The sequence below is a fragment of the Pyrgilauda ruficollis genome, unplaced genomic scaffold, assembly GCF_017590135.1.
Source record: "Pyrgilauda ruficollis isolate IOZ18807 unplaced genomic scaffold, ASM1759013v1 scaffold69, whole genome shotgun sequence".
In the NCBI taxonomy this organism is placed as follows: domain Eukaryota; kingdom Metazoa; phylum Chordata; class Aves; order Passeriformes; family Passeridae; genus Pyrgilauda; species Pyrgilauda ruficollis.
The window spans coordinates 496,929-520,765 of record NW_024528710.1 but is presented as its reverse complement, the minus strand read 5'-3'; the positions used below and the strand labels follow the sequence as shown (position 1 = coordinate 520,765).

Here is a 23,837-nt window from a genome sequence, read left to right as displayed (position 1 = left end):
TCTTGCTCCCTTTCCCAGCTTCCCAAAGCTCCATGTGTGTATGTGTATGGGCACCCTCCCTCCTTCCCACAGGACCCCTGTTCCGTGCTGTGCTGGCAGGTGATGGCAGGGAGCGGCTGCTCTTCCTCATTATTCTGTGTTCCCTACATTGTTCATCCCACTCTACTAGAGGCAGGACTTTCAGCTTTTCAGAGGTTCCTGTAAATTCACAGCACTGTGCTTTTGTGGCATCTCTGTGAGACCTGGGGAGGCAGAGGGATAGGAAGTGATTCTCCTGCGTTTTGACAGCCCAGTTGCTTGTGGGGATTGCTGCGATTCTCAGTTGCTGTCGCATCCTGGCTTGGATTGCAGCTGAGAGGGGACCTGGGTGTTGCAGGCCAGAGCTGCAGTTTGGAAAAGGAGCAGTCCTTTCCTGGTGTGTGTGTGACAGTCTGGCCAGGGCAGAAGGCTGAGCATCCTGGAGGATGCAGGCAGAGCTTGGTCCTGGCGAGGTTCTTCCAGCAGCCTCTTCCACCACCTGCAGGGAACTGGGACAGAGGTTTGCAGACACTGCTCCTGTCCCTGCCCCTCTGTTTCTCACCAGGAGGGCCAAAGATCCCTGGAGGCAGCAGTGTGGTTGCATAAGGAAGTGTGGTGTGAGTCACGCGAGCAGGAGGCTACGCGAGAGCAAATGAAGAGTTTTACGAGTGTTCTCAACTCTGACACGGCTTTATTATCTGAGGGTTTGTCTCCCAGACTGAGAGTTCCAGAGGAGGTTACAAGCTATAAAAATGCTCAAGAGAAGTGAATTGTTTTCTCTACTTCCCCCAGCCCAGGTGTGTCAGGTGCCATCACCTTACCAGCCCCACCCGCAGCACCAGTGCCTCCCTGCTGTGCCCCCTCCAGTGAGCTATGGGGAGGGCAGGCAGCTGCGGGCCCCCTGCTCTGCCTGTGACTGCACGGCAGCAGAAGAGCCTGGGGCTCTGGCCTTCGGGGTGACTTGGAGGTGAAAAAACTCAACATGAGCTATCGGTGTGCCAGAGACAGGACAAGGAGGAATGGGTTCAAACTGAGAGAAGAAATTTAGGTTAGATACATTGGGAAGGAATTCTTCTCTGTGAGTGTGGGCAGGCCTGGCACAGGTTGCCCAGAGAGGCTGTGGCTGCCTCTGGATCCCTGGAAGTGTCCAAGGCCAGGTAGGATGGGGCTTGGACCAACCTGGTTTTGCCCATGGCAAGGGCTGGAACAAGATGACCTTTAAGGTCCCTTTCAATCAAAAGCATTTTGTGATTAAGTGATTCCATCTGTGTGTGAAAGGCCATTGTTCTCTTTTATCTTCTTTTCCGTGCCATCCTTTTTGTCTTGGCTTTCTCTGTCCCTGGTCCCCTCTTCATTTAATTCTGTAGTATCAGCCTCTACCTTGGTATAGCAGGTGGCCAGCCCCAGCCCATCCCCTGTGACTAAGATTTTAAGAAGAACTTTTGTCCTGAATTTTGGGGTAATCCAGCCTCTCGCATGGGAAGCATCTCCTTGAGCAGATGCCAAACCTGACTTCTACAGGAGAAGTTGGTGGGTCCAGCCCAGAGAGGTGCTGGACAGCATTGCTGGGTGCAGTGGGCAGCTACTGCCTCTCTCCCAAGGGCTGGAGACCTGGGCTAGAGGCCACAGAGGCACAGCAGCCTTTGAAAGGAGGAGGGCCATGGCCAGCCCTGAAACAGAGGGATGCATTTGAGATGCCAGCACAGGAGCATATGGAGCTCCACAAGTGCTGAAGGAAGACTGCCTGGTGGCCTGGGCCGGGTGTCATTCGGGTAAGGCTGGAGGTCCCCAGAGGTACAAGCAGCACTTGGATTTTTGTGGTATCTCCTGGCTTTTTCTCACCCCATAAATCCTCAGGAACCCCTCCAGCTTTGCCCCTTCACCCAAAGGAGGAGGAAGGCCCTGGGGACACAGGAGCAGCAGCATTCTAGCAGGCTGAGCTCATGGGGCAAGGAGTCCTGCTGCCATGGATTGCCTTCCTCTTGGGCAACTGGCTGTCCAGAGAGCTGGGGGTTGGGAGTGAGGAGGAACCTCCTCAGTCATGACACAGCCACAGAGTTTCAGTTTCTGGTCATTACCAACTTGTACAAGGAAGGAGCTGAGAAACTGCGCTGGCCATTAGCAGTGATTGCACACATTGGTTTAAAGCACACTGCAGGAACAGTACTCCTGTTGTTCAGTGTTGTCAGTAATTCACATCTCTTCAGATTTAGTGAAAAAAGCATATTTAACATTTTTCTTCCCTTTCTTACCTACAAGCTAATTGTGTTTCTCACGTCACTTGCAAGTCACCGGTTGCCAGTGACTCTCCTAGTAGCTCCTGCTGGAGGCTCTTTCTTCTGTAAAGTCTGATACGTGAGATCATTTGCTAAGTAGTGGGAAAAAGGCTTTTATAGTTCAAAAAAGAAAGACTGATCTGGGTTTGAAGGGTGATAGTGCAGTATTTGGCTTTTTCTGTTTTCATAGGAAATTTTATTCCCAGTGTGTGGGAATCATAGTTTCCTGGAACGTGGTGACCTGCTTTTAAATGTAAGGTAATATGACAGAATGGTTTGGGTTGGAAGGGACCTTACAGATCATCTTGTTCTACTCCCTGCCATAGCAGGGACATCTTCCACTGTCCCAGGCTGCTCCAAACCCTGTCCAACCTGGCCTTGGACACTTCCAGGGATCCACGAGCAGCCACAGCTGCTCTGGGCAACCTGTGCCAGGGCCTGCCCACCCTCCCAGGGAACAATTCCTGCCCAATATCCCATCTATCCCTGCCCTCTGACAGGGGGAAGCCGTTCCCTGTGTCCTGTCCCTCCATGCCTTGTCCAGATCTCCTCGAGCCCCCTCAGGCTCTGGAAGTGGCTCTGAGCTCTCCCTGGATCCTTTCTTTCTCCAGGTGAACACCCCCAGCTCTCCCAGCCTGGCTCCAGCACAGAGAAGCTCCAGCCCTCAGAGCAGCTCCATGGCCCCAGAAAGATAAGAATTAAATGTAGAGATGTATTGCACAAGTCTGGAATCCTTTCTGACCTCCCATTCCTTTCTCCTGTCCTTTCCTGTCAAGTGCATGGTGGGATGTGAGAGATGACCTGAAAGGCCATGGATAACAATTCCAACTTGGGCACGGCAGGAGCAGGGTGGGAGCAGCTGCCTCACTGTGGGAATCACATCTCAGCAATGACTCCTCCATGCTGGCATTCAGCTTGGCCTTCTGCTGTGTGGGTGTCAAATCTGACTTAATTCTGGGCTGGGAAGGAAATCCCTGAGCAAAGGAAAGCCTTGGGCAGGTATTCAGAGCTCTTCTGTAGCCAGTACAGTTCCTGAGTGATGGAACGAGGGGGATTCCCAGCTGGGGTGTGTTGTATGAGATGTTTAGATAATCTCCAATTGCACATTTGTTGGCATTTGTATTTCACCTGAGGAAGAGAAAGGTTAAAATTAATGGTGGCAACATTTACGGAAGACCTTGAGCATTCCTGGAGTTCTGACATGCTGCGGGGAACTGGCAGAAATCAGGTTGGGTTGGTGAGCTCTGAGCAGTCCTCAACCTACACTGAAATACTGAAGATCCCTGTTAAAAATGTCATTGTATTTAAAAAACATTGGGACACACACATGCAGATTTCTGTGCTGCTTCACAGAATCCCAGAATGGTTTGGGTAGGAAGGGGCCTTAAAACCCATCCCACCCCCTACCACAGGCAGGGACACCTTCCACTATCCCAGGTTGCTCCAAGCCCCATCCTGCCTCGCCTTGGGCACTGCCAGGCATGGGGCAGTGGGAGGCTGCCCAGGCACATGAGTGGTAGCAGGACAGGCGTGCCCAGGGCTCAGCCCATCCCTGGTCCCAGTGTTTAATTGTAGATAATTCCATCCCCTCTGGGGGGCTGGAAGAGCAAAACACAGGCAAAATGTGGGCAGATGGGAGAGATGTTGGTGATCAACTGATCTTGGAGACACCTGAAAACTTTGAGGAAGGGTCTCTTCCTCCATGGAGTTCCCAATATCACCTGTGGGAGCATCTGGTCCTGTTGGAAAAGATCTTGGAGCAGGACCTTGTTCAAGTCTTGCTGCTTGGCTTCCCCCTTCCTACAGATGCCTCCTGTGACCTCCCTCAAGCAGGGCAAAGCTGGCAGAAGGACCTGCTGGTTTTTCCTGGTACTTGGAGTGCTTGCATCCTGCCCCACCTCCCAGGCAGGACCCAACTGGATTTAGAGGTGTTTTCCTCCCAGGACCACTGTGATCTTCTCCAAACACTCAAGTTCCCTGTGCAGGATCTTCCCCAGGTCTTTTAACCACGATGACCAAGCCTGTCTTCCTTCAGCTCCTTCCTGTGTTCCCCCAAAGTGGGGGTTTTGTGCTTGTGGGGCACAGGCTATTGTGTGCTTACATGACAAGTCCTGGGTGCTGTGTTGGTGAGTGACCAAAAGGATTTGGTGGCTCCCCCTGATGCTGAATCTGGTTTCCAGCAGCTCCTGGAAAGGGCACAAAACAGAGGTTGGCAGGGATAGGGAGAGACTGGGCACTGGCCTCGGGGGTCTTGATTTTTTTTCCCCTTTGTGTTCACACTGGAGTGCCGTTCCTGTAAATTAAATTTCTTAACTAAATTCATATAAGCTAAATTTCTGCTCTGGGTTGTCTCCTCTTTGCTGCAGGTGAGACTTGTGGAAGAACAAGAAGAGACTGAGCTGTGATTGAACCGTGAGGGTTTGGACAGTGCCTGAGGATGGTGAGTCCATGTCCTATTTCATCTCTACAGGATGGACATTGAGGGGCTGGAGCATGTCCAGGGAAGGGAACAGAACTGGGAAGGGGCTGGAGCCCCAGGAGCAGCTGAGGGAGCTGGGAAGGGGCTCAGCCTGGAGAAGAGGAGGCTCAGGGGGCCCTTGTGGCTCTGCACAACTCCTGACAGGAGGGGACTGCCGGGGGGTCGGGCTGTGCTCCCAGGGAACAGGGACAGGAGGAGAGGGAATGGCCTCAGGCTGGGCCAGGGGAGGATCGGGGTGGATTTTGGGAAAATTCCTCCACTGGAAGGGTTGTCCAGCCCTGGCACAGCTGCCCAGGGCAGTGTCAGTGTCTTTGTGCCTGGAGGGGTTTAACAGCCCTGTGGTTGTGGCACTTGGGGACATGGGTTAGTGGTGGCCTTGGCAGTGCTTTGGGGATGGTTGGACTCACTGATCTTTGAGAACTTTTCCAACCCTCATGCTTCCATGATTCTGATCTGCCTCTGTCCTCTGTGGGTGGTCTTGTTCTTTGTATGTCCAAATCTTGTACTGCTGCTTAATGTAGGAGAAGAAATACAAGAATGGGCAAGAAGAGTGCAACAGTATTGTGTATTATATACAATAATATAATAGAGAGGATTTATCACTGTCATCAAGATGCAGTTAACAGGAAACATTTATTCCTAAATCTCTTATTGGAATATATTGGGGAAAAAAGTAAGTAAGACTGAAACCCTCTTCTGTCTCCCTGTACTACTGACATAGTCATCCAGTTTTTGTGGCTTACTGATTTATTTTTTCTTTAAAACTTACTGCTGGGATTTCTCATTGTGTTCCTCTGTCACCTCTCAGTGAAGGATTTCACACCATGTTAATAACAGCTCTGGTGCCACCAAAGAAGCAGAAATTTCACAAGAATTAGTCACAGAAAAATGTGGTAGCAAAGAATCTGAACCACAGCCAAACCAGCGAGATTGCCGATAAACTCGGATAAAGGGCCTCTAATATCTCCAGCAAGAAATAACCCAAAATACAAGGGATCTGCTGGGAGGAAAAAACTAGAGACTGGGAATGTTGAAAGATATGCTGAGAGTGTCCTGAGGGGGGTAGTTTGAAGATGGGTGATCTGCATGTGGGCTGTGGGTGGGCAGAGCCTGAACTTGCTGCAGTGACATGGATCAGCACCGGCTTCGTGTTGTTGTGGGGGAAGAGGTGCTGAGGAGAACTGCAGAGACAGACAAAGGGCTGGAAATTCAGACTGGGGGCATGAAAATTTAGGTTAAACACATTAGAAAAAATAAAAGATAAAAATCTGGCAGAGTGCTCGAGGAAGTGGTGATGTCTCCTGAGGGACTGTCCCCGATGTATTTTGTTAACAACTGGAATAGGAAAGGAGACGTGCTCTCTGCATCAGTTAAGCTCTCAGCTCGAGTAGTTACACACTCAGCATTTTTTGAGCCCCTGTCCTCACGCTCTCTGGTGCTGCCTCAAGATCTCCTGTGCTTCCTGCTGGAAGAGCTGATCCCCATGCTGCAGGGTGAAGAACTTAGTCAGGGTTTTGGAGGTGAAAGTCCTCGCCTGTCAAAACCTGAGAAAGGGCCTCACACTTCAGCTTGGAGCTGCCCTGGTGTCACATTGGAGGTGTAAAACCCAACAGCTCCTCTGGGTGGGATTGAGGTGAGAGGGATGCAGATGTATCCAGATATGAATGGAAAAAGGGAATAAACACAGGGAAAATGCATCAAAAATCCCCCCAGGAAACACGGAGAAGGCCAGACTGGGCCCCCTGAGGGCAGGGCTAGTCAGACACCTGAGTGACAGAGCGCAGTGAATGCTGCAGGGGTGCGTGACTCAGGTGTGTGCCCTCACCTGGCAGCATCTGCAGCTCAGGGACTTGGTAATCCAGAAACTATTTATTGATGTTTCATGAGCCCTTGGTAGGTTTTCCTTCCATGAATTCATCAGGCTTTTAAAAACCAGGTGAAGTTGTCTGCAGTTGTGTCAGAGCTGTGCTGCCGTGCACCTCTTGCTTTGTTTTGGAACCAGCCCTGTGTTGTTTTGGTTCTTGTATTGGAAATAACAATAAAGTGTGGTGCTGCCTGTGAGCGTCTCCTGCCCTTCAGGATTTTTTAGATCTCCACACATTCCCCTTAGACATCAGAAGAGCTCTAGTCTTTTAAATTCTCTGTAGTAAAGCCATCTTTAGTTCTCATCACCCCTCCATGGACCTGGTTTTTGTTTTTATGGTTTTTTGGGGGACAGGGGTTGGGTTTGGTTGGTTGGTTTTTTGATGTTTTTCTGGTTGTTTTTTTGTTGGGTTTTTGGGGTTTTTTGGGTTTTTTTTTTTTTTTTTTTTGGTTTTTTGGGGTTTTTTTTTTGAGAGCAGAGACTGGAATTTTTGATTTACTAAAACATGGAAGCTTTTCTTTTCCCTGAACTCCTTTCCTGTGTCTGGACAGACCTTACCCTGACCTGGCCCTGCCCACCCTTAGGTGTAATCATTGTTTGATTTCTTCTACACAAGAGGGTTTCCTTATCAGTACCCTAATATACCTTTACTGTTTCAAAGGATCTTCTGAAAAGCTTTTTGGTTTTTTTTTTTGTTTTTGTTTTTGTTTTTTTTTTTTTTAATATTTTATTAAAATGCTCCTGTGATTTTTTGAAAATTATTTTTTCATTTTGGAAAAAAAAAAAACCAACCACCAAAAGCCCCTCCATTTCATCCACTGTTTTGGGAAGAGACTATGGGCTTTTTGTCTCCCAAAAAGGGCAAGTGAGAGAAAGCGATTTGTAATTGCAAGCTGTAGAAATAAGCACTTACCTCCACCCTTTACCTGAGCTTCTGTCAGCAAGCTGAAGGCAGAGAGCTGATGGAAACTCCTGACAGCTCCTTGGAGTCCTTCTGTGCCCTCTCCGGAGGGCTGTGGCTCCTGAGCTGGACACAGGGAGCGCTGGAGGTGGGCTGTGGGTTAAGGGCTGCCTGGGGCTGGCTGGGTGCCCGTTCCCTGCAGGCATACTGAGTGCTTCCTTAACTCCCTGTGCTCACAGCAGGCTGAGGCCACAGCACCAGTGTCCTGTGCTTAGCAAGGGTAAGGCCCAAAAGCTTTGCCCTCACCCAGCAGCACTCCAGAGGCACCTCATCACCTGCTCTTCCCTTTCTGCTGCTCTGGGTTCGTGGTCTAGTGTTAACAGCTTGGATTGCATGACTCTTCCCACTTTCCCCCAAAACTAGCTGCTGATGGGAATGACCTTGAAGACAGCACTAGTGCTGGTTTAATGCTGAACTCTGGCTAATGGAGCCCTAACGAGCACTTGGTACCTTAATACATTACTTGAAACTAATCTGGCAGATGGGTTGGTGCAGGTGCTGTGCTGGCACTCAGTGCTCAGCTCCCACAGCAGCATTCCCTCTCCTGACTGACTGCTGGGATACTGGCACTGGAGGCATCTGGTTCTCACACTGAGGGGGCCCATGACTTATCCAAGGTGGGCATTGGCAGCCACCCTTCATCCCCTCGTGCTGGTGCATGGAGTTGGCAGCCCATGTCTTGTGCCCTTTTGTCCTTCTCCTCAAAGGTTTCTTGATGCACATTCAGTTCCATGCTCACCTCTGGGCACCTTTCTGAACAAATACTAAATGCAGTATTACAGATCTATAAATTATTCTATCATCCTGTCCAGATTAAAAGATGACACCCACCATCCCAGTGCTGATTTATGGGGTATAAAACAGGAACTTCTCTTTGCACAGGTTTAAGGGTTTGTTTCCACCTCAGGCTCAGCAGCTTTTCAGTTCACCCACAAACCTCCCTAGGCTTTGAGGAAATGAACTGTTTATGTAGGGGGACCTGAAACAAAGATGCCCTTTGTGCAACAGAAATAGGGGAGGCAGAACAAGAAGGGCCTTTGGCCACAGCTCATCATTCTCAGCATCAGCTTATGGAGAGAGAGAGAAATATGTGTCTGAGGGCAGCTCATCTCACCCCATGTAGGCATCTGCCAGGCAGAAAATGAATAAATTTTAACTTTTAGAATGAGATAAATGATGCAAGTCTCTCCACTCCCCATCTCACCTGGAAAAAAAGATCTAGATAACCAGTTCCTAGTTTGATCTTCACTGAAAATAAATATTCAGACCTGGAAGGATCTAAAGTAGAGTGTCCTGATGGCTCCTCTGCTGCTGGAGCCCCTGGCTGTCAGACAGAGCTTCCCTGGCTCTCACTGACTTACTTCTCATGTCCTGGAATTGCCTTTCCAGGGCAGTCACCTCCTCCTGCCAATTTTTCTGTCAGTTTCCTCCAGCTGGAGGCAGATCAGGGCAGTCTGTGCAGTGGATGTGCTACCAGGGACAGGGCTGTGCATGCAGATTTCTGCCAGCCCTTGCCTTCCCTCCCCTCCCCTCCATCTGTAGGGTGCTGGGGTGAGGAAAAGCTCACCCTTAATCTATAGAAGCAATATGTGTGGTGCCTTCTACCTAAGGAGAGAGCAACTTTATTTGTGGTGCCAAAAAGAAATAGAGGATAAAGCTATGTCAGAGTTGGGAAGGGTGTACATGTCTGTGGAAGGCTGAGTCAGGTGTGCTGGCAACTCCCTGCAGTGAATGGGACCAGTTCTTATCCTAGAATCATGGAATGGTTTGGGTTAGAAGGGACCTGGCCAGGTGGGAATTAGCTGCTCCCTGGCCCCCACTTTCCCAAACTTGAAGAAAGCTGGACCAGCCACTGGCAAAATGATTAATTTCAGGATGCTGACTGGCTCCAGACCACAAGAGAGATTTCAGCATCCTGATGCTTGTCCTGTGCTCCCAATGCAGATTCCTTGGGCACGTGGGACCAGATGTTCCCTGTGAACCTTGTGCTGCAGGCTGAGCTCCTGGTGCATGTAGGCATGTCTCCATAAGGAGTATCATCTCCTTTGGAGGTGCAGGATGGCCCCTTGAGTGCCAGTCCTATCTTTGCCAAGCACTGTATAATCTCCAAGCCTCTAAATCCCTTTTGGGACCTTCGGCAGAAGGCTGCAAGCTGTTTACCTGCAGTGTGGATCCAGGGAGGGGTGGGAGGAGCAGCACAGGAACAGTGGGCATTGCTAGTGGGTGGGAAAGGGTGTGAATCACTGCCAGCTGCCCGTAAGAACATGCTGCCCACATTATATTCAGCTCCTCTTCCTCAGAGCTGAGAAACACTTGTAAGGGTGGTTGGGAGATGATGAAGGAGATTTCTCTCTCTGCTTACATGAACACACACACTGAGAATACTCAGAGGAGCCCAGTTCTGTTAAAGAACCTTCTCTTCCTCTGCGATTTGTGACAGTGGAGAAGAGAGCCCAGCTGGGGAGGCATCCGAGGTGGCATTTAGGAATTCCCTCTGGCTAAGCCAGCTAAGGAGTCTGGAGCACTCTGCAGTCCTGTGCTGGGCTGCCCAGCACCATTCCTGCCTTTGCCTGGGTCACTGGAGGGAAAGGAGGGCAGGTATTTTGGGAACTCTTGAAGGAAGTGAAAGCAGAGTCTGAATCAAGTTCCTCTTGAAAGTCTGTGAAGCTACTGAACTTTAGAGCAAGGTTTCTGCTCTGCACCAGGCTCAGTGCTTGGGCAGAAGTTTCTAAGTTGTGCGAGTCTTTTTCTGATACTAAAAGTGCAGAAATATTTCAGTGAAAGCAGAAGTTCTATTTGTGGATGTTCAGGTCAGCTTAGGTTGGAAATTCAGAGTACTGATCTGATGAGCAACCCTTTAACTCTGCACAGCTGCAGCTTAGGGATGTTGACAATGCAAACAATCCCTGTGTCAGGCCCTAAACTGAGCCTTGGCCCTAAAAAACTTACTGTTGGTTGAAGCAAACCTCTTACCTACCTTGTCTGTGGTTTTGTGTGCTCAAGACTCTGGTCTTGTGCTGTGTGCACTTAACAGCAATGTGCTCACACTCTGCCCAAGAGACTCCCGGACTTCAGCTGTTCCCTGGATGTGCTGTGTTGCTTTTCCCCTGATACATGTCAATAAATATTTGCTTTATAGTGTTTCTAGCCACACTTTCTCTCCAGTATAAAAGGTTCCTTCAGCTTTAGCTGCTCTGTCATCTCTCAGCATTCCCTCCAGTGACCCAGGCACAGGTCACCTGCGGGGAGCAGGGCACCTCTCCTGCCATTCACTTTTGGCCAAGACAAATCTGTAACCTCATCCATAACCCTCTGTCCTTACGTGTAACCCTCTGTTTGTGTCCATAACCCTCTGTTCTTGTGTTCTGGTTTGTGGGTGCCAGCAGGTTCAGGTTCCCCAAGGATGAGCAATGCCTGACATCCACCCACTGTGCTCCATGTAAATGTTAGAGTGGGGCCACGCAAGGGTGAAATGGGATTTCATGGCTTATCTGCAGGTGTGGCTATGTGTTCTTCTAAGTCTTTTATCCTAAGTAGTGAAACTGGTGTAACCATGTGAGTCTGTGGGATTGTTTTGTCAGCAAGGGAGCTCATTTTGACCTGCAAGTGACAGTGGGCAGCACGTCTGGGTGTCACAAAGCTGTCCCTTTAGGCGAGCCATCTCTGAATGATCTAACCTTGAACAATTTTGCAGAGAAGTGTTGAAGTCTTTTATCTGACTTAAGAAAAGCTCTTTGAGATCCCATTGGTATTGCTGGGGAGAGCTGTCTGCAGTGCTTTGGGGCAAACACTCTAAGAGGAGCTCAATGGCTACAGGCTGTGCTCTGTTTGGTTTGTGTTTTGGGAGCAAAAAGCTGATGTGATTTGAGCCAGATAGTGGGGGTTTTGAGGACCGATGAAGGGTCAGGTTTTAAATTTGCATTTTAACAAGAGATTATCCCTCTGGCTCAGTGGTGGGGGCCGAGCAGTAGCTGATGGTAGAAATTAAGATGGGTTTGCCCAGGAAGCTGCTCCTGTGGTTCCTGAGATAGACTGTGAACTGGGAGCTGTTTGCTCCCGGGCTTGATGAACAGCAAGTAGTAAAGGTGAGCTTATAGGGGGCTGGTGTGGGGAGGTGGGTACTCAATCACAGCATTTCCTGCACCCATGGCCTTACCCTGTGTCTGTGAGCATTTCCAGTGCGAGCTGGGGAAACTTCACATGGGAGCTAAGTGTCCAGGTGGTCAGCGAGAGGAGCCTTGTCCACTCCAGAGCCCAGGCTCCAGCACACAGGAGCTGGTGGGAGCCAGGGACATCTGACTTGTCCCTGTGCACATGAAGCTCCTGGAACCGAGGACTTACAGTCTTGGGAGTGTTGAGTGGTGAGGTGAGCAGGGCAGCCCCGTTATCCTCATCTCCCGGTCCAGGCACGGAGGTCCGTAAGCCAGCCTGCTGGAGGATAGTAGGCTCAGGGTGCAGTGGCAAATCCTGGCTGAGCTTCTGGGAGCAGGGCCAGGGCTGAGGGCTCGGCATTGGAGTGGAAGGCTGGGGGCAGAGGCCTCGGGGCAAAGGGCTTGATGCTGGGCTGGAGGAGTCGGCACAGGGTTGAAGGGCTCGGGGCAGAGGGCTCGATGCCAGGGTGTAGGGCTCGGGGCAGAGGGCGCGGTGCCGGGGCACGAAGCAGCCTTCCCGCTATTGTTCCCGGCGCTCCCAGTGCCGCCATCAGTGCGGCGCGAGGCAGGTGCCGGCGGGAGCAGCGCCATGGGCCGCGAAGGCCGCTCCCGGCCGAGGAACGGGCAGTGCCCGCGATCCCGCCGCCCGCTCCATTTTCTGTCTCGCCCGTCACGGAGACGCTCAGATGGCAGAGCCGCGCTCGGCGGCCCTGGGAGGGAGGTGGAGTCTGCCCGTCCTCCGCCCGCCCTCCCTCCATTGTCGGCGGCGGCACCGGCACCTGCTCGGGCCGCCGGCGGCCGGGATGCTCCTGCCCTTCCCGGCGGAGCGGGGACGCTGCCGCAGTGCCGGGGCCGCAGCTCGCAGCCGAAGGGAGGAGATGCTGCTTGTGCCTGCCCGGCCCTGCTGCCGCCTCGGGAAATGAACATGAGTCTGCCAGGCCGCGTCTCCTGCTCCATGCTCAACTGCTTTGTAAGTGCTGCTTTTTATTCCCCTTCTCTCCTCCATGGAAGCGGGGCCGTGAGCCAGCCGCGCTCTCCAACTCACATGCCGGTGGAGGCATCCTCTGGATCTGCGCAGGGAGAAGGGGGATCCCCTTCTGGCTCTCACTTGCCGCCGGAGGACACCGTGGCCCGTCCCTCCTGCCCTGGCCGGGCCCAAGGGCACAGCAGTGCCCGGCGCCGCGGGCTGAGCCCCGGCAGGCCCTGGCCACTGTGCTGAGCCCCGGCAGGCCCTGCGCCCTGCCTGGAGCTGGGAAATTACCGTGCGAGAGCAGCCGAGCCCCGGGGAGCCCCGCGCCCCCTCCCCGGCTGCGGCTGTGCAGGACCCCTCCGGTGCGGTGCTGTGCTGAGGGTCCTGCGCTCGGCACCTTTTATACCTTCAGCGAGAGGGGGTTTCCTGCTCTGACCCTTCCTGCAGACCCACCCTCAACCCCCAGGGCACTCGTGGCCAGATGGGCTCCGAGGGCTTCAGGAGGCTTGTGAGGAGAGCAGGGTGCTGGCCCCCGCCCTGCCGTACCGGGGATGGGGCTGTGGCAGGAGGGGATGCTCAGCCTCTGCCTGCCCTGTGCTGCAGGCAAGGAGGGACTCAAGGACACCCAGGCGGGTGGGGAGCTCAGGCTGCCCTGTTCCAGTTCCTGCTGCTCCCTGGGATTTCTCTGCGAACTGCAGCATGAGGATGGGAGAGGATCTCTGCTTCCTAGCTGCTGCACCGGCACACGGGCACACACCTTCCCTTTGTGCTCTCCTGGTGCCTCAGCCTTGGAGTGAGCCACTGACAGGAGGGGGCCCCAAGCCCCTCGTGGTCTCCAGTGAGCATAGGCTGCTGCTGGAGCTGGTGCTGTGCCCTGTGTCCCTCACAGTGTGGTGACAGGGGCAGTGCCTTTGCCTCCAGCTGGGGATGATGCTGAGTTTTATGAAGGCTCTAACAGCATGTTACATGTGTGTAGGTTCCTTGGATGTGAGGTGAGAGTGGTCTGGCTGCCCCTCTCTGAGGTCCAGGGAGCACCTCAGGCCAGGCTCTTCTTGCAGACCCTGAGGCTTCAGCCCCTGTCAGTAACACAAGAGGATTCAGCAGAATTTGAAATATTCCTGAGCCAGAAGGATTGGGATCTCCTTTCTTCAGGCTGAAATTGGGATTCTGGCTTGGGTGACATATCCAGAAAGATATGTCATTTTAAAATATTACTCAGTGCTTACAGAACACAGTGTTTCCTGGTAAATGCTAGAGCCTAGAGCTAGAGTTAGAGAGCAAGCAGCCTTCTGAAGAAAACATTCCCACACCAAATACATGTGGAATTAGCACCATCCTGGACTCCCAGCAGTGAGCATCTGCAGCTGAATGTCCGGGTGCCACTCCTTTGGGCAGCAATTCAGTGATATGACAGGACCTGGGTGAGGGCTGGTGAAAATTGGCACCGGTAGTTCACACCAGAGCTCCAGGAGCACTGGGACAATGCTCTGAGACACATGGTGGGATTTGGGGTGTCCTGTGCAGGGCCAGGAGGGGGACTTGATGATCCTTATCCCTTCCAGCTCAGGATACTTTGATTGTATGAGTGAATGAAGATTCTCATGTTCCAAACTGAGACATACGCTCCACTTGTCAAGGATGGTATGTGCAGGTTCTGTGTGAGCATCCTGAGGCCTCTGTGGGTTTTCTTGGGTGTCCATCTGAGCAGGCTGGACATGTCCAGCCGCCCTGGGCTTGGTGCTGGCACCAGTCAGTAGTGCCTGTTGTGAATTATGTGCTCTGGGGTGCAGTGGTTGTAGGTTGTTCCTAGTTGTATCTTCTCCTCCAAAAGATTCAGGCTCTTCCCAGACTTCTTTGATGTGAGAGTGAAAACAAAAACTCCCAAAACAAAGCAGTCCTTAAGAGGAGGAAGAGTAGGCTGACATTAGACTGTAGATGAAAACCTGTGTCATTGTGTGTCTGCTGTGGTGCCATGGAGCAGGTAACGGGGACAGCTGATGTGACAAGTTACTGTCACATCAGTCCCCTGCGGCCGAGGTGTGTCTGCTTGACTTTCCAAACACCAACTCAGCTGGAAGAGGCGGGACTTGGGGGCTTCAGCATTTCACTGCGCTGTGGGCACTGTGCAACAGCCAGAGGAACTGCTGGGGTCTGGAGGCAGAGCAGGCATTTCCATGCACAGGTATCCCCAAGCTCCTGGGCTGCCAGGAGTATCCAGCAGCTGCAATTTTTGGCTTTCACAGCGTGTTCTGGCCAAGGCTGTCTGACTGTGTGCTCTGTTTGCAACGCAGGGTGAGGAAGGCCCTCCCAGTTTGGAGTACATCCAGGCCAAGGACTTGTTTCCCCCGAAGGAGCTCATAAAGGAGGAGGAGTCACTGCAGGTAAGGAAGTAAAAACACCTAAATAGCTCTGGGATATGCTGGCTGGGCTCTGCAGAGCAGCTCTGCAGCCCAGCCCATCCTGGAGGCCATGGGCGGGCTGCTGGGGCACACTGGGGGCAGCAGGTCCCTGTGTGTGGGGCCAAGGCCCTGGCCCTGTCTGCCCAGCCCTGGCAGGATGTGTCTGGCATCGCCAGCCACCGGGAGCGCGGCCGGAGCCGCTGCAGTGCACAGCCAGTCCTGGCATTCCCTGTGGGAAGTGCTGCTGCCTGCCCTGCCCTGCAGCCTGCATCCAGGGAGATTCTGGGACAGGGGGAGCGTGGGGGCCATGCTCTGTGCTGCTGCACTGCCTTCTCTCCCCTCAGCACCTTGCCCCCAGCGTTTTCCTGCTGCACGGAGCTGGAAGAAGGAACCTCCATATGGTGCCAGCCTCCTGCTGCAGAAAGCCCTGGGAAGAGCCCCGGCTGCTGTTGCTGCTGTGCAGCAAGGCCAGCATTCCCTTCTGGGAATTGATGCCTCCTTTAACATCCTCCAGTGCTCACTGTCCTCCTCCTGGGGCTGGAGCCAGGCTCACCTTGTCCTTGCTGCTGCAGTGTTTTGAGTTTGTTCTGAGATTGTCACTGCCTTGGCAAACAGTGCTGGAGAAAAGAAGGACTGAGAGCTGTTGGCTTGAAGGAACAGCCACAGGCTGGGGAGTTGTGCAGGGCTGTGGCTTTGAGGGGGGTGAAGCTGCTGAGGCGACTCTTAGCTGAGACTTGTGGAGAACAGCACACTCTGCCTTAGTTTGCTGTGTGGAGAAGTAAAGTTCAACCCTCCCAAGTGTAATTTGCCTTCAGTAAATTGTTAATTCATTATAAAGCAGAGTGTTCAAGACCAGCTTGGATGGGATTTGGAACCTGGCCCAGTGGAAAGAGTCTGTCCATGGCAGGGCATGGAACTGGATGAGCTTGGGTTGGGATGTCACTCCCAGCCCAAACCATTCCAGGATTCTGTGACTCTAGAAGGATGCCATCAGTTGATAACAAGATGCATTGGGGCACCTGCTGGTTTATTCCAGGATTTCCCTCTGTCACTTCTTGCAGCCTTACCAGCCCCTTCCTGTTCTGTCTCCCTTCTGTTGCTGTGTGAAAGAGCCACATAAGCAGGAGAGACACACGCCAGATAAAAACAGCTCTGGCAAATCTGCAGAAATCAACTGCAGAAATAAAGAGAGGATATTGTCTTAGGCAAATAATTAATATTTTTCAAGAGTGTTTGGACAGATGTCAGGCTAAGGTGGTTATTTTTGTACAAAGAAAGTTGTACAAAGAAGTTGTTAGTACACTTGTCACTTGAAGTCTGAAATTCAGGTTTTTGTACCCAAGCTATAGAACCAACTTCAAAATAAAGAGAAGGTGGTCTGACTTGTACTAATTACAGTGTAATGAATTGTGTCATCAGCTGCCCTGTCTGGCAGGTTTCAGCTCTGGCTGAAATGATAAATTGTCATGACATTTTTTGCATAATTGGTTACCAACATCACCTGGAGTAGGTGGCATTCAGGGAACAGGAGGAGCGTGATTAGCTGGTGAATTTTAGGCTGTTCTGCCTTCTTTTTTTTTTAATATAAGAAAAGTCAAACTTGACTGTCTGCCAGGATCCCATGTTTTGTAAACAACTATGGCGTGTCCAGACTGATGGGGAAAAACAGACACTTGATTATGGAAATATTTTAAAAAATGGAATACAGGTAACTTTAATGAAGCTTTCTTGCAGTTTAATCAGGACCAGCTTCCTCAGTCGTATAAATAACTATACACAGAGAATCCTTGAGAGCCTTGTTAGCAGAAACTGGGTACAACTTTGGTTCATTTGCTTACCTGGATGGTACTACTGAGTGTCACAGGGCTGCTGAGGGCGCCCCATGTTTAAATGGCACAGCAGGATCACATAAGTGACACTGCCCTGGGACAGAGGCTTCTGATCAGCCACAGAATCCCAGAATCACTGAGGCTGGAAAAGACCCCCAAGACTATCAAGTCCACCCTGTGGCTGATTTCCACCGATCCCAGAGCACTGAGTGCCACATCCAGTTTTTCCTTGGACACCTCCAGGGATGGTGACACCACCGCCTCCCTGGGCAGCCCCTTCTGGTGCTCCCCCGTGGTGCTGAGCTCTTTCAGGAGCTGTGCAGAGCCCTCCCCTCTTCTCTCTGAGCTGTCCTGCAGTCGTGTCCCTCTCCATGCCTCTCGTGCCAGGGCTGGTTTCCCCTCTCTGAGGAGCAGGGACCATCATTCCCTCTGTCCCCAGACCACCCCTTGCTACCAGGTGAGCGTGGCACGCAGGTGATCGTTCAGGAGGTGCTCGCTGGCTGCAGAGGCATCCTTGGGGAGAGCTCCGTGTGCGGGGCTGGGCAGCGGTGCCGGTGCTGTCCTTCCTGCTCTCGGCACGGGAAGCACCTTGCTAGGAATGGTTCCTTGGGAGATGCACTGCCGAGGCAATGGGAAGAGTGGCTCTGGGAATTCCAGTGCACAAGGTACATGTGTGACCTGACCTGGTGCTGTCTCCCTTCCAGGTGCCATTCACTGTGTTGCAGGGTGAGGGGGTGGAGTACCTGGGCCATGCCAACGACGCTGTGATCGCCATCTCCAACTACCGCCTGCATATCAAATTCAAGGACTCTGTGATCAATGTGAGTCTGGATCTGCCTGCACCATCACCTCTCCCAGGGTTTCAGAACAGGCAGGGGTGGGAATTCCCCGTTCCTGGGGGCTGTGGCACAGGAAGGTGCCTCTTGGAGGATGCCAGGCCTGGGCATGCAGTTGCTGTTTTGTTACTGTACTTAAGTGTGAGGATGGGGTGTTCCTTTGGATAGTAAGTAGGTCTTTGCTGTTTTCTTTAAATTCAAGCAATAACTTTGGTGGTTTTAAGGCTGTTGAGGTCTCCTGCAGGCCAATTTTAATGAGACTTCTCACCAATGCAGAGTCAGGCAGTGGGAGCTTGAGGCTTTCTCTCACTGCCTTGACTTGCTGTCCCATACTGTAGCTGTTATTTGGCTCAGTTACCTGTGCTTGGCTTGATGTGCTTGAGTCAGGAACTGGCCCCAAGTGGGAGATCACCGAGGGAGAGAACAGAAATCAGAATAATAATCATGGAAGAGCTCTGTGCTGACTCATGGAGCTCCATAACCCTGGGAGTGGGATTGTAGTTCACAGAAGCAGCTCGTGACTGGTGGAGCTGTGCTGCAGCGTGAGGAGCCTGCGGGCATGGCTGCTGGGGCTGCTCTGCCCTGTGGTGTCCTGGCCTACATCTGTCCCTCCCTCGCAGGTGCCTTTGAGGATGATGGAAAGTGTGGAGTGTCGGGATATGTTCCAGCTTCACATCGTCTGCAAAGACTCCAAAGTGATCAGGTATCTGGTTTATTGCTGTGGTGCAGCTGCTGGTGCTGCAGGCTGGGGCCAGCTCTGGTGGCTCCCCCTGTGACACCTTTGGAATTGAGCTGTCCATGCTCATGGTTCTCAGCCTTGGGGCCGTTTTCTTTTGCTGTCTCAGTCCTGGCTGGGTGAATGTCCCCACTAAGGGTGATTTGCCTTTGGGTTTGCAGGTGCCATTTCTCCACATTCAAGCAGTGCCAGGAGTGGCTAAAGAGGCTGACTCGAGCCATTGCCCGCCCTGCCAAGCCTGAGGACCTCTTTGCGTTCGCCTACCACGCCTGGTGCTTGGGGGTGTGTGTGGATGAGGAAGATCAACATGCACATCTCTGCCGTCCTGGTGAGCTCCTGGCCTGGACCTTCCTGCTGCTCTGGCAAGCAGCACTGCACTGCAGTTGAGCTCTTGTTCATAAACCCTGTCCGGTTTCAAATTTGCCTCCCTGGGTCATCCTGTGCCTGGCCTAGAGATCCAGCTGATGGCCATATGCTGCTGAATAAGAAGCACAGTGAAAGGAATTAGTTATAAACACAACAAAAGCCTTTCTGAACCAGCAACAAAGAAGCAGCTTTTCCCTTTCTCCTTGAGAGAGAAAACATCCCGTACTTAAGTTCTCTCATCACAGTGATAGAGACCTCAGGCAGTCCTGTCCTGGAGTGGCAAATAGCATCAGTTTTGAGGCAGCCTAATTAATATGAGTCCATCTGCATCTCTTCACCAACACCCAAAAATGCTGTGACATTCCCAGAATCAGGTCTGTGGAGAGCTCTGGCTCATCCTGACGCAAGATGAGTCCATGAAGAGAAAATCAAAGCAAATCAAAGCTTTGAGTCCAGGAAGAGAAACCAGAGCTGTGCTGGTGCCCTCGTGTGGACTGGGAGTTTCCCTTCCCTGGGAACACAAAGTTCACTTGCAGTTGCTTTGTCTTATCGATGATGAAGCTGTTTAAAAATGGGATTTAAATGAGTGAGAAACCTGGCTTTAGACTGAAAAATGAGCAGATCCTAGAGGAGAGCAGGAGTAGCCTGAATCGAGTGTCCAAAGACAGGAGAGATGGAGGGGTGGGGTTCAGTAGTACACCTATTCCAAGAGAAGCTGATAGAGGAAGGGTAGGCTCTGTGTCCTTACCATACCCCAAACCCCAGCAATCAGAGATACTTGCTGTGTTTCCTTTAGGGAAAGTGCTTAGTGTAAATAAACTCACCAGTTCAAGTTGTTGCTGCAGGATATGGCTGAGGTAAAGAGCTTTGCAGTATTTATTTATTAACAAGATTTGACACTGGAGCAACAAAGGCATCCAGAATTAGTGGGGCAAGGCTAAAACATGAGAGAAGAAACCTTGAGTCAGCATCTGAGAGCAGTCTGGAGGAAGGAACTGCCTCAGGTGGGTGCTCAGTGCTCCTTGCCATAGGGTTCCTGACATCCACTTCGGAAGCTGTCTCTGCCAGATGGGCAGAAGTGTGTTCAATTAACCCCCATACACCCCCTTGACATGGAGAGGCTGTTTCTGTGCCCTGAGATGAGATCTGACTTGACAAAACAAGCAGGGGTACCCCTTTGAGGGACAAGTCTTCCTGGCTTCTGAAGCACAATCCCTTCTGCCATCCAGTTGTCCTGGAGTTTCTCCTTGCCAAAAAGATGCTCCCAGGGCTGGAGCCCCTCTGCTCTAGAGCCAGGCTGAGAGAGCTGGGGGTGTTCACCTGGAGAAGAGAAGGCTCCAGGGAGAGCTCAGAGCCACTTCCAGGGCCTGAAGGGGATTAAAAAAAAGAGGGAGAGATTTTCTATAAGGGTGGGTAGTGACAGGACATGGGGGAGCAGTGTTAAAGTGAGAGGGCAGGGTTAGATGGGATGTTAAAAGGAACTCTTGAATCAGGGGATAGAGAGGCCCTGGCACAGGGTGCCCAGCTGTGGCTGCCCCTGGATCCCTGGAAAAGGCCAGGCTGGATGGGGCTTGGAGCAGCCTGGGACAGTGGAAGATGTCCCTGCCCATGGCCTGGGATGGAACAGGATGAGCTTCAGGTCCCTGCTGACCCAAACCTTTCTGTGGTTTCGTGTTTCTCTCCAGCCTGTGACAGTTGCTGTGGAGTTCCACAAGCAGGTTCGGATTCCTCTGTGCTGTGAGTGACTTCCTGTGCTCTGTTCCTCAGGGGACCACGTGAGGTTCCGGTTCGAGATGGAGCTGGTGAGGATGGGCTTCGACCTGCAGAACGCCTGGCGTGTCTCTGACATCAACAACAACTACAAGTGAGTGTTTCATCACCAGCCCCTCCCCACTCTCCTCTTGCCTTACTTTTCCCTTGGTAATCCCCGTGTGGAGCAGTGGGTGAGTCAGACTCCATCTAACCCTCCTTCCTGGCCTTGACAGCTCCCAGGCTGATCAGAGTATGAGCCAGATCCCTTTTCTTTCTGCCTTTCACATCGTGGAATTGGAGAGGGAATAACAGCCGAAACATCAGAGCTAGCAGGAACTGTAAATGCTGACTCAGGTAGTTTTATCATGTGTGGCTCTTAATCCTCATGGAAAACATTTGGGAGTCTGGAGGTCCATCCATTGTGGGTTTGTCTTTCAGGTCAGTCCTTCTCTCTGGAATGCTCAGTTTGACATAACAGCCACAGTTTTCTTACACTCATGCAGCTGTTCAGCTCTGTGAGGAGCTGGGGTTAGCCAGTGTGAGAGCTGTTGGCAGGTTCAGGAGTGTGGGAATGAGCGAGGCTCCTTCAGTCAGAGCAGGAGAAGCTGAAGGCTGATCTGCCTCCAGCTGCTAGCAAGGCATTCACAAAGAGCATGGAGTAAAACTTCTGGCAGTGGCACATGGCAGAACAAGAGGTGGTGGCCCCAAAGTGCAGCTTGGGAGCTTCACAGTGTGGAAGGCAAAAGAGCATTACCTGGGAACGTGGTGGTGTGCTGGGCGCATCCCCACAGGGGGTTCTCCATCACTGTGGTGTCACGTTTCAGTTGAGCCAGTGTTGAAAGTGTTCCCTGTTGGCATTGGGGTGGAGATCTCTACAAGGTTTTCCCACTCTCACAGTGGAAGAGACCTTTTGCCACCAATCAGTGTTTCTAGCCTGCCTTCTGTTCCGGCAGGAGCACAGGACTCTTGGAGAAGGGCAGCTGCACTGTTTGCAGCAGGTGACATTAAGCCAATGGGATTTCAAACTTTGATGGACATACTCATTTGTGCATTTCCTGTAATTCCGTTCTTGAAACCACCCTCAGCCTTTCCTCTCTGTTCCAGCCAGTCCAGGCATCCCCATCACCTATGGACTGGACAGTTCTAGGTCACTGGTTTCCTGAGGAGATCATAAGAAATCTCAGAAACACTGGACTGGGGAAATCCCAGTTTTGGAGCTTGCTGCCTGTTCTCTTTTCCTGAAGAATCCAGGCCACAAGCACTAAATTTGGGGGTGATTTCCATTTTACCTCTGCCCTACTGACCACGTTGTTGCTTTGGGACTGTTCACATGACTTTGCTGGCATTTACACAGTTTCTCCAAGGTTGCCAAATAAGAGTTTTGTCCTGAACTGCTCTGTTATGGAGTGCACAGCCTGTGGGTCCCTGCCCTAGACAGAGTCTCTGTATGTCGGGCCTTCTTCCCTGCTGGGTCGTGGGGTGTGGTTCCCTCTATTTCAGGAAGTTCAGCTTCCATTGACCATCTGTGCTTTGCTTTGTGCCCAATAATCCACAGCCATTAACCACCTTCTCTGAAGAAAAGTGTTTGATTTCCAACCAAACCAGGAAAGAAAGGACTTAAAAGAAACCTCAGCAAGTTGGGTGTGGGCCTGGCTTTGCTTCCCTCCACCTGCCAAGTTCCTCCCTGGGGATCCTTGCAGGTCCCAGCTTCCTGCAGACATCCCGGGATCTCAGGGTGGTGTAATTGCCTTGTGCGACTCAAACCAGTTCTCTCTTGCGGCTGGAGGAGTGTGGCTTTAAATCTTGCCCTGGCTTTTGATCATAACCACCTGCCTCTATTCACAGAGATCAGGTTACTTTTTAACTGTTTATAGTCCTTTTATCTTTTATTTCCCTGCATTGGCAAAACAGTGTTGTTAAAGACAGGATATTCCAAGGTAATGGCTTTGTTCCTTGTCTTTCAAGTCTGTTCGGAGATGTCCTTATCTGGGAACTATTATCTCCTTCCTGGCGACAGCCATTGTAAAATGAGAGCAATACAAGCTTCTGATAACCACTCCTTCAGTCTTGATAAAAGTGTACAGTGATAATAAAATTATTACACGGTCTCTCCCTGGCTCTCACATCTTCAGGGATCTTATACGCAGGGAAATGGGATCACTCCAGCATTGCCCATCTGGTCCACACAGGCTCTCTGAGGTAGTTGTTTCATATCAGCCTTAGTACTGATGTGTTTGGTACACATGTAGTTCTTTTAAAAAAAGGAAAAAACCAAAAACACTTTTCCTCCAGTGTTGATACTCATTTTTAGGTTTCACCTTTTTACGGTTGTGATTTTATTTAACTTTTGAGTTTATGAGGAGAAAGTTGCCTGGAGTTCTGTTACTGCTTTAGGCAGATGGTGTTTCCTACTGGTCTCTGAGACTGCTCTTAATTCAAATTTTGTCTTTTTTACACTTCTCTGTAAATTTTTAATACTATACATACCATTGGAAAGGGATAATTACTGTCTCTGCTTGGATTTGCCACAGGAACGTGTGGACAGTAAGTCTGTGAGGACTGTTTGTGGTACACATGTTTGCCTTTTGTGAAACAAAAGCTTGGACAAGGCTCTCAGGGACAGGATGGGATTGTTGGGGTGTCTTGTGCAGATCCAGGGGCTGGACTCAATCCTCATGGATCCCTTCCAAACCAGGGTATTCCATGATTCCTCTCCCTTGTTGTTATCTCTATGGTAAGAAGGTTCTCCATTGATACTCATTCACAGGTGCTGATTCCTGTGTCTGTGTTGTTCCAGCCATCCTCTCCTGCCATCAAACCTCACAGTTCAAGGCTGTTTCCCTTCGTTGTCTGGCTCAGGCTGGTCCTGGGGCTTTCCAGCTCACCCCACTGCAGGTGGTTCCCTTTAGGACTCCCCTTGTGGTGAAAAATGATCGTTGGGGTTCTGAGCTATTTCTTAACTTCTCAAGAGCAGCTGTTTCCTAAGAGGAGCATCCTTCAGCTCTATGGCGACGCAGCTGTTCAACACAGGCACACAGAAAATTCCAAAAAAACACTTCTGAAAATCTAAATCTGCCCTATCTGCTCATTCACTGATGTTTCAGGTAGCTCTCACACATGAGGAGTGACCTCCCTCCCAACAGCCATGTTGACCCAAAACCCAAGTGCCCTGAACGTAACCCTTTGTGGTGGTGTTGCTG

General features: G+C 51.4%; 1 protein-coding gene across 2 annotated transcripts in view; it reads left to right on the top strand.

Annotated features, from left to right (window-relative positions):
- Nucleotides 1-23,837, top strand: part of MTMR4 (myotubularin related protein 4) — a 56,637-nt gene that overhangs the window by 16,062 nt on the left and 16,738 nt on the right. For both annotated transcript variants that reach the window (XM_041484907.1, XM_041484908.1), the window contains exons 2-7: nt 4,661-4,734; nt 15,011-15,100; nt 17,652-17,768; nt 18,404-18,486; nt 18,681-18,847; nt 20,653-20,749. In XM_041484907.1, coding sequence (XP_041340841.1) covers nt 4,732-4,734; nt 15,011-15,100; nt 17,652-17,768; nt 18,404-18,486; nt 18,681-18,847; nt 20,653-20,749 — 557 coding nt within the window. In that variant the 5' untranslated portion in view covers nt 4,661-4,731. The remainder of the gene's footprint in view (nt 1-4,660; nt 4,735-15,010; nt 15,101-17,651; nt 17,769-18,403; nt 18,487-18,680; nt 18,848-20,652; nt 20,750-23,837) is intronic.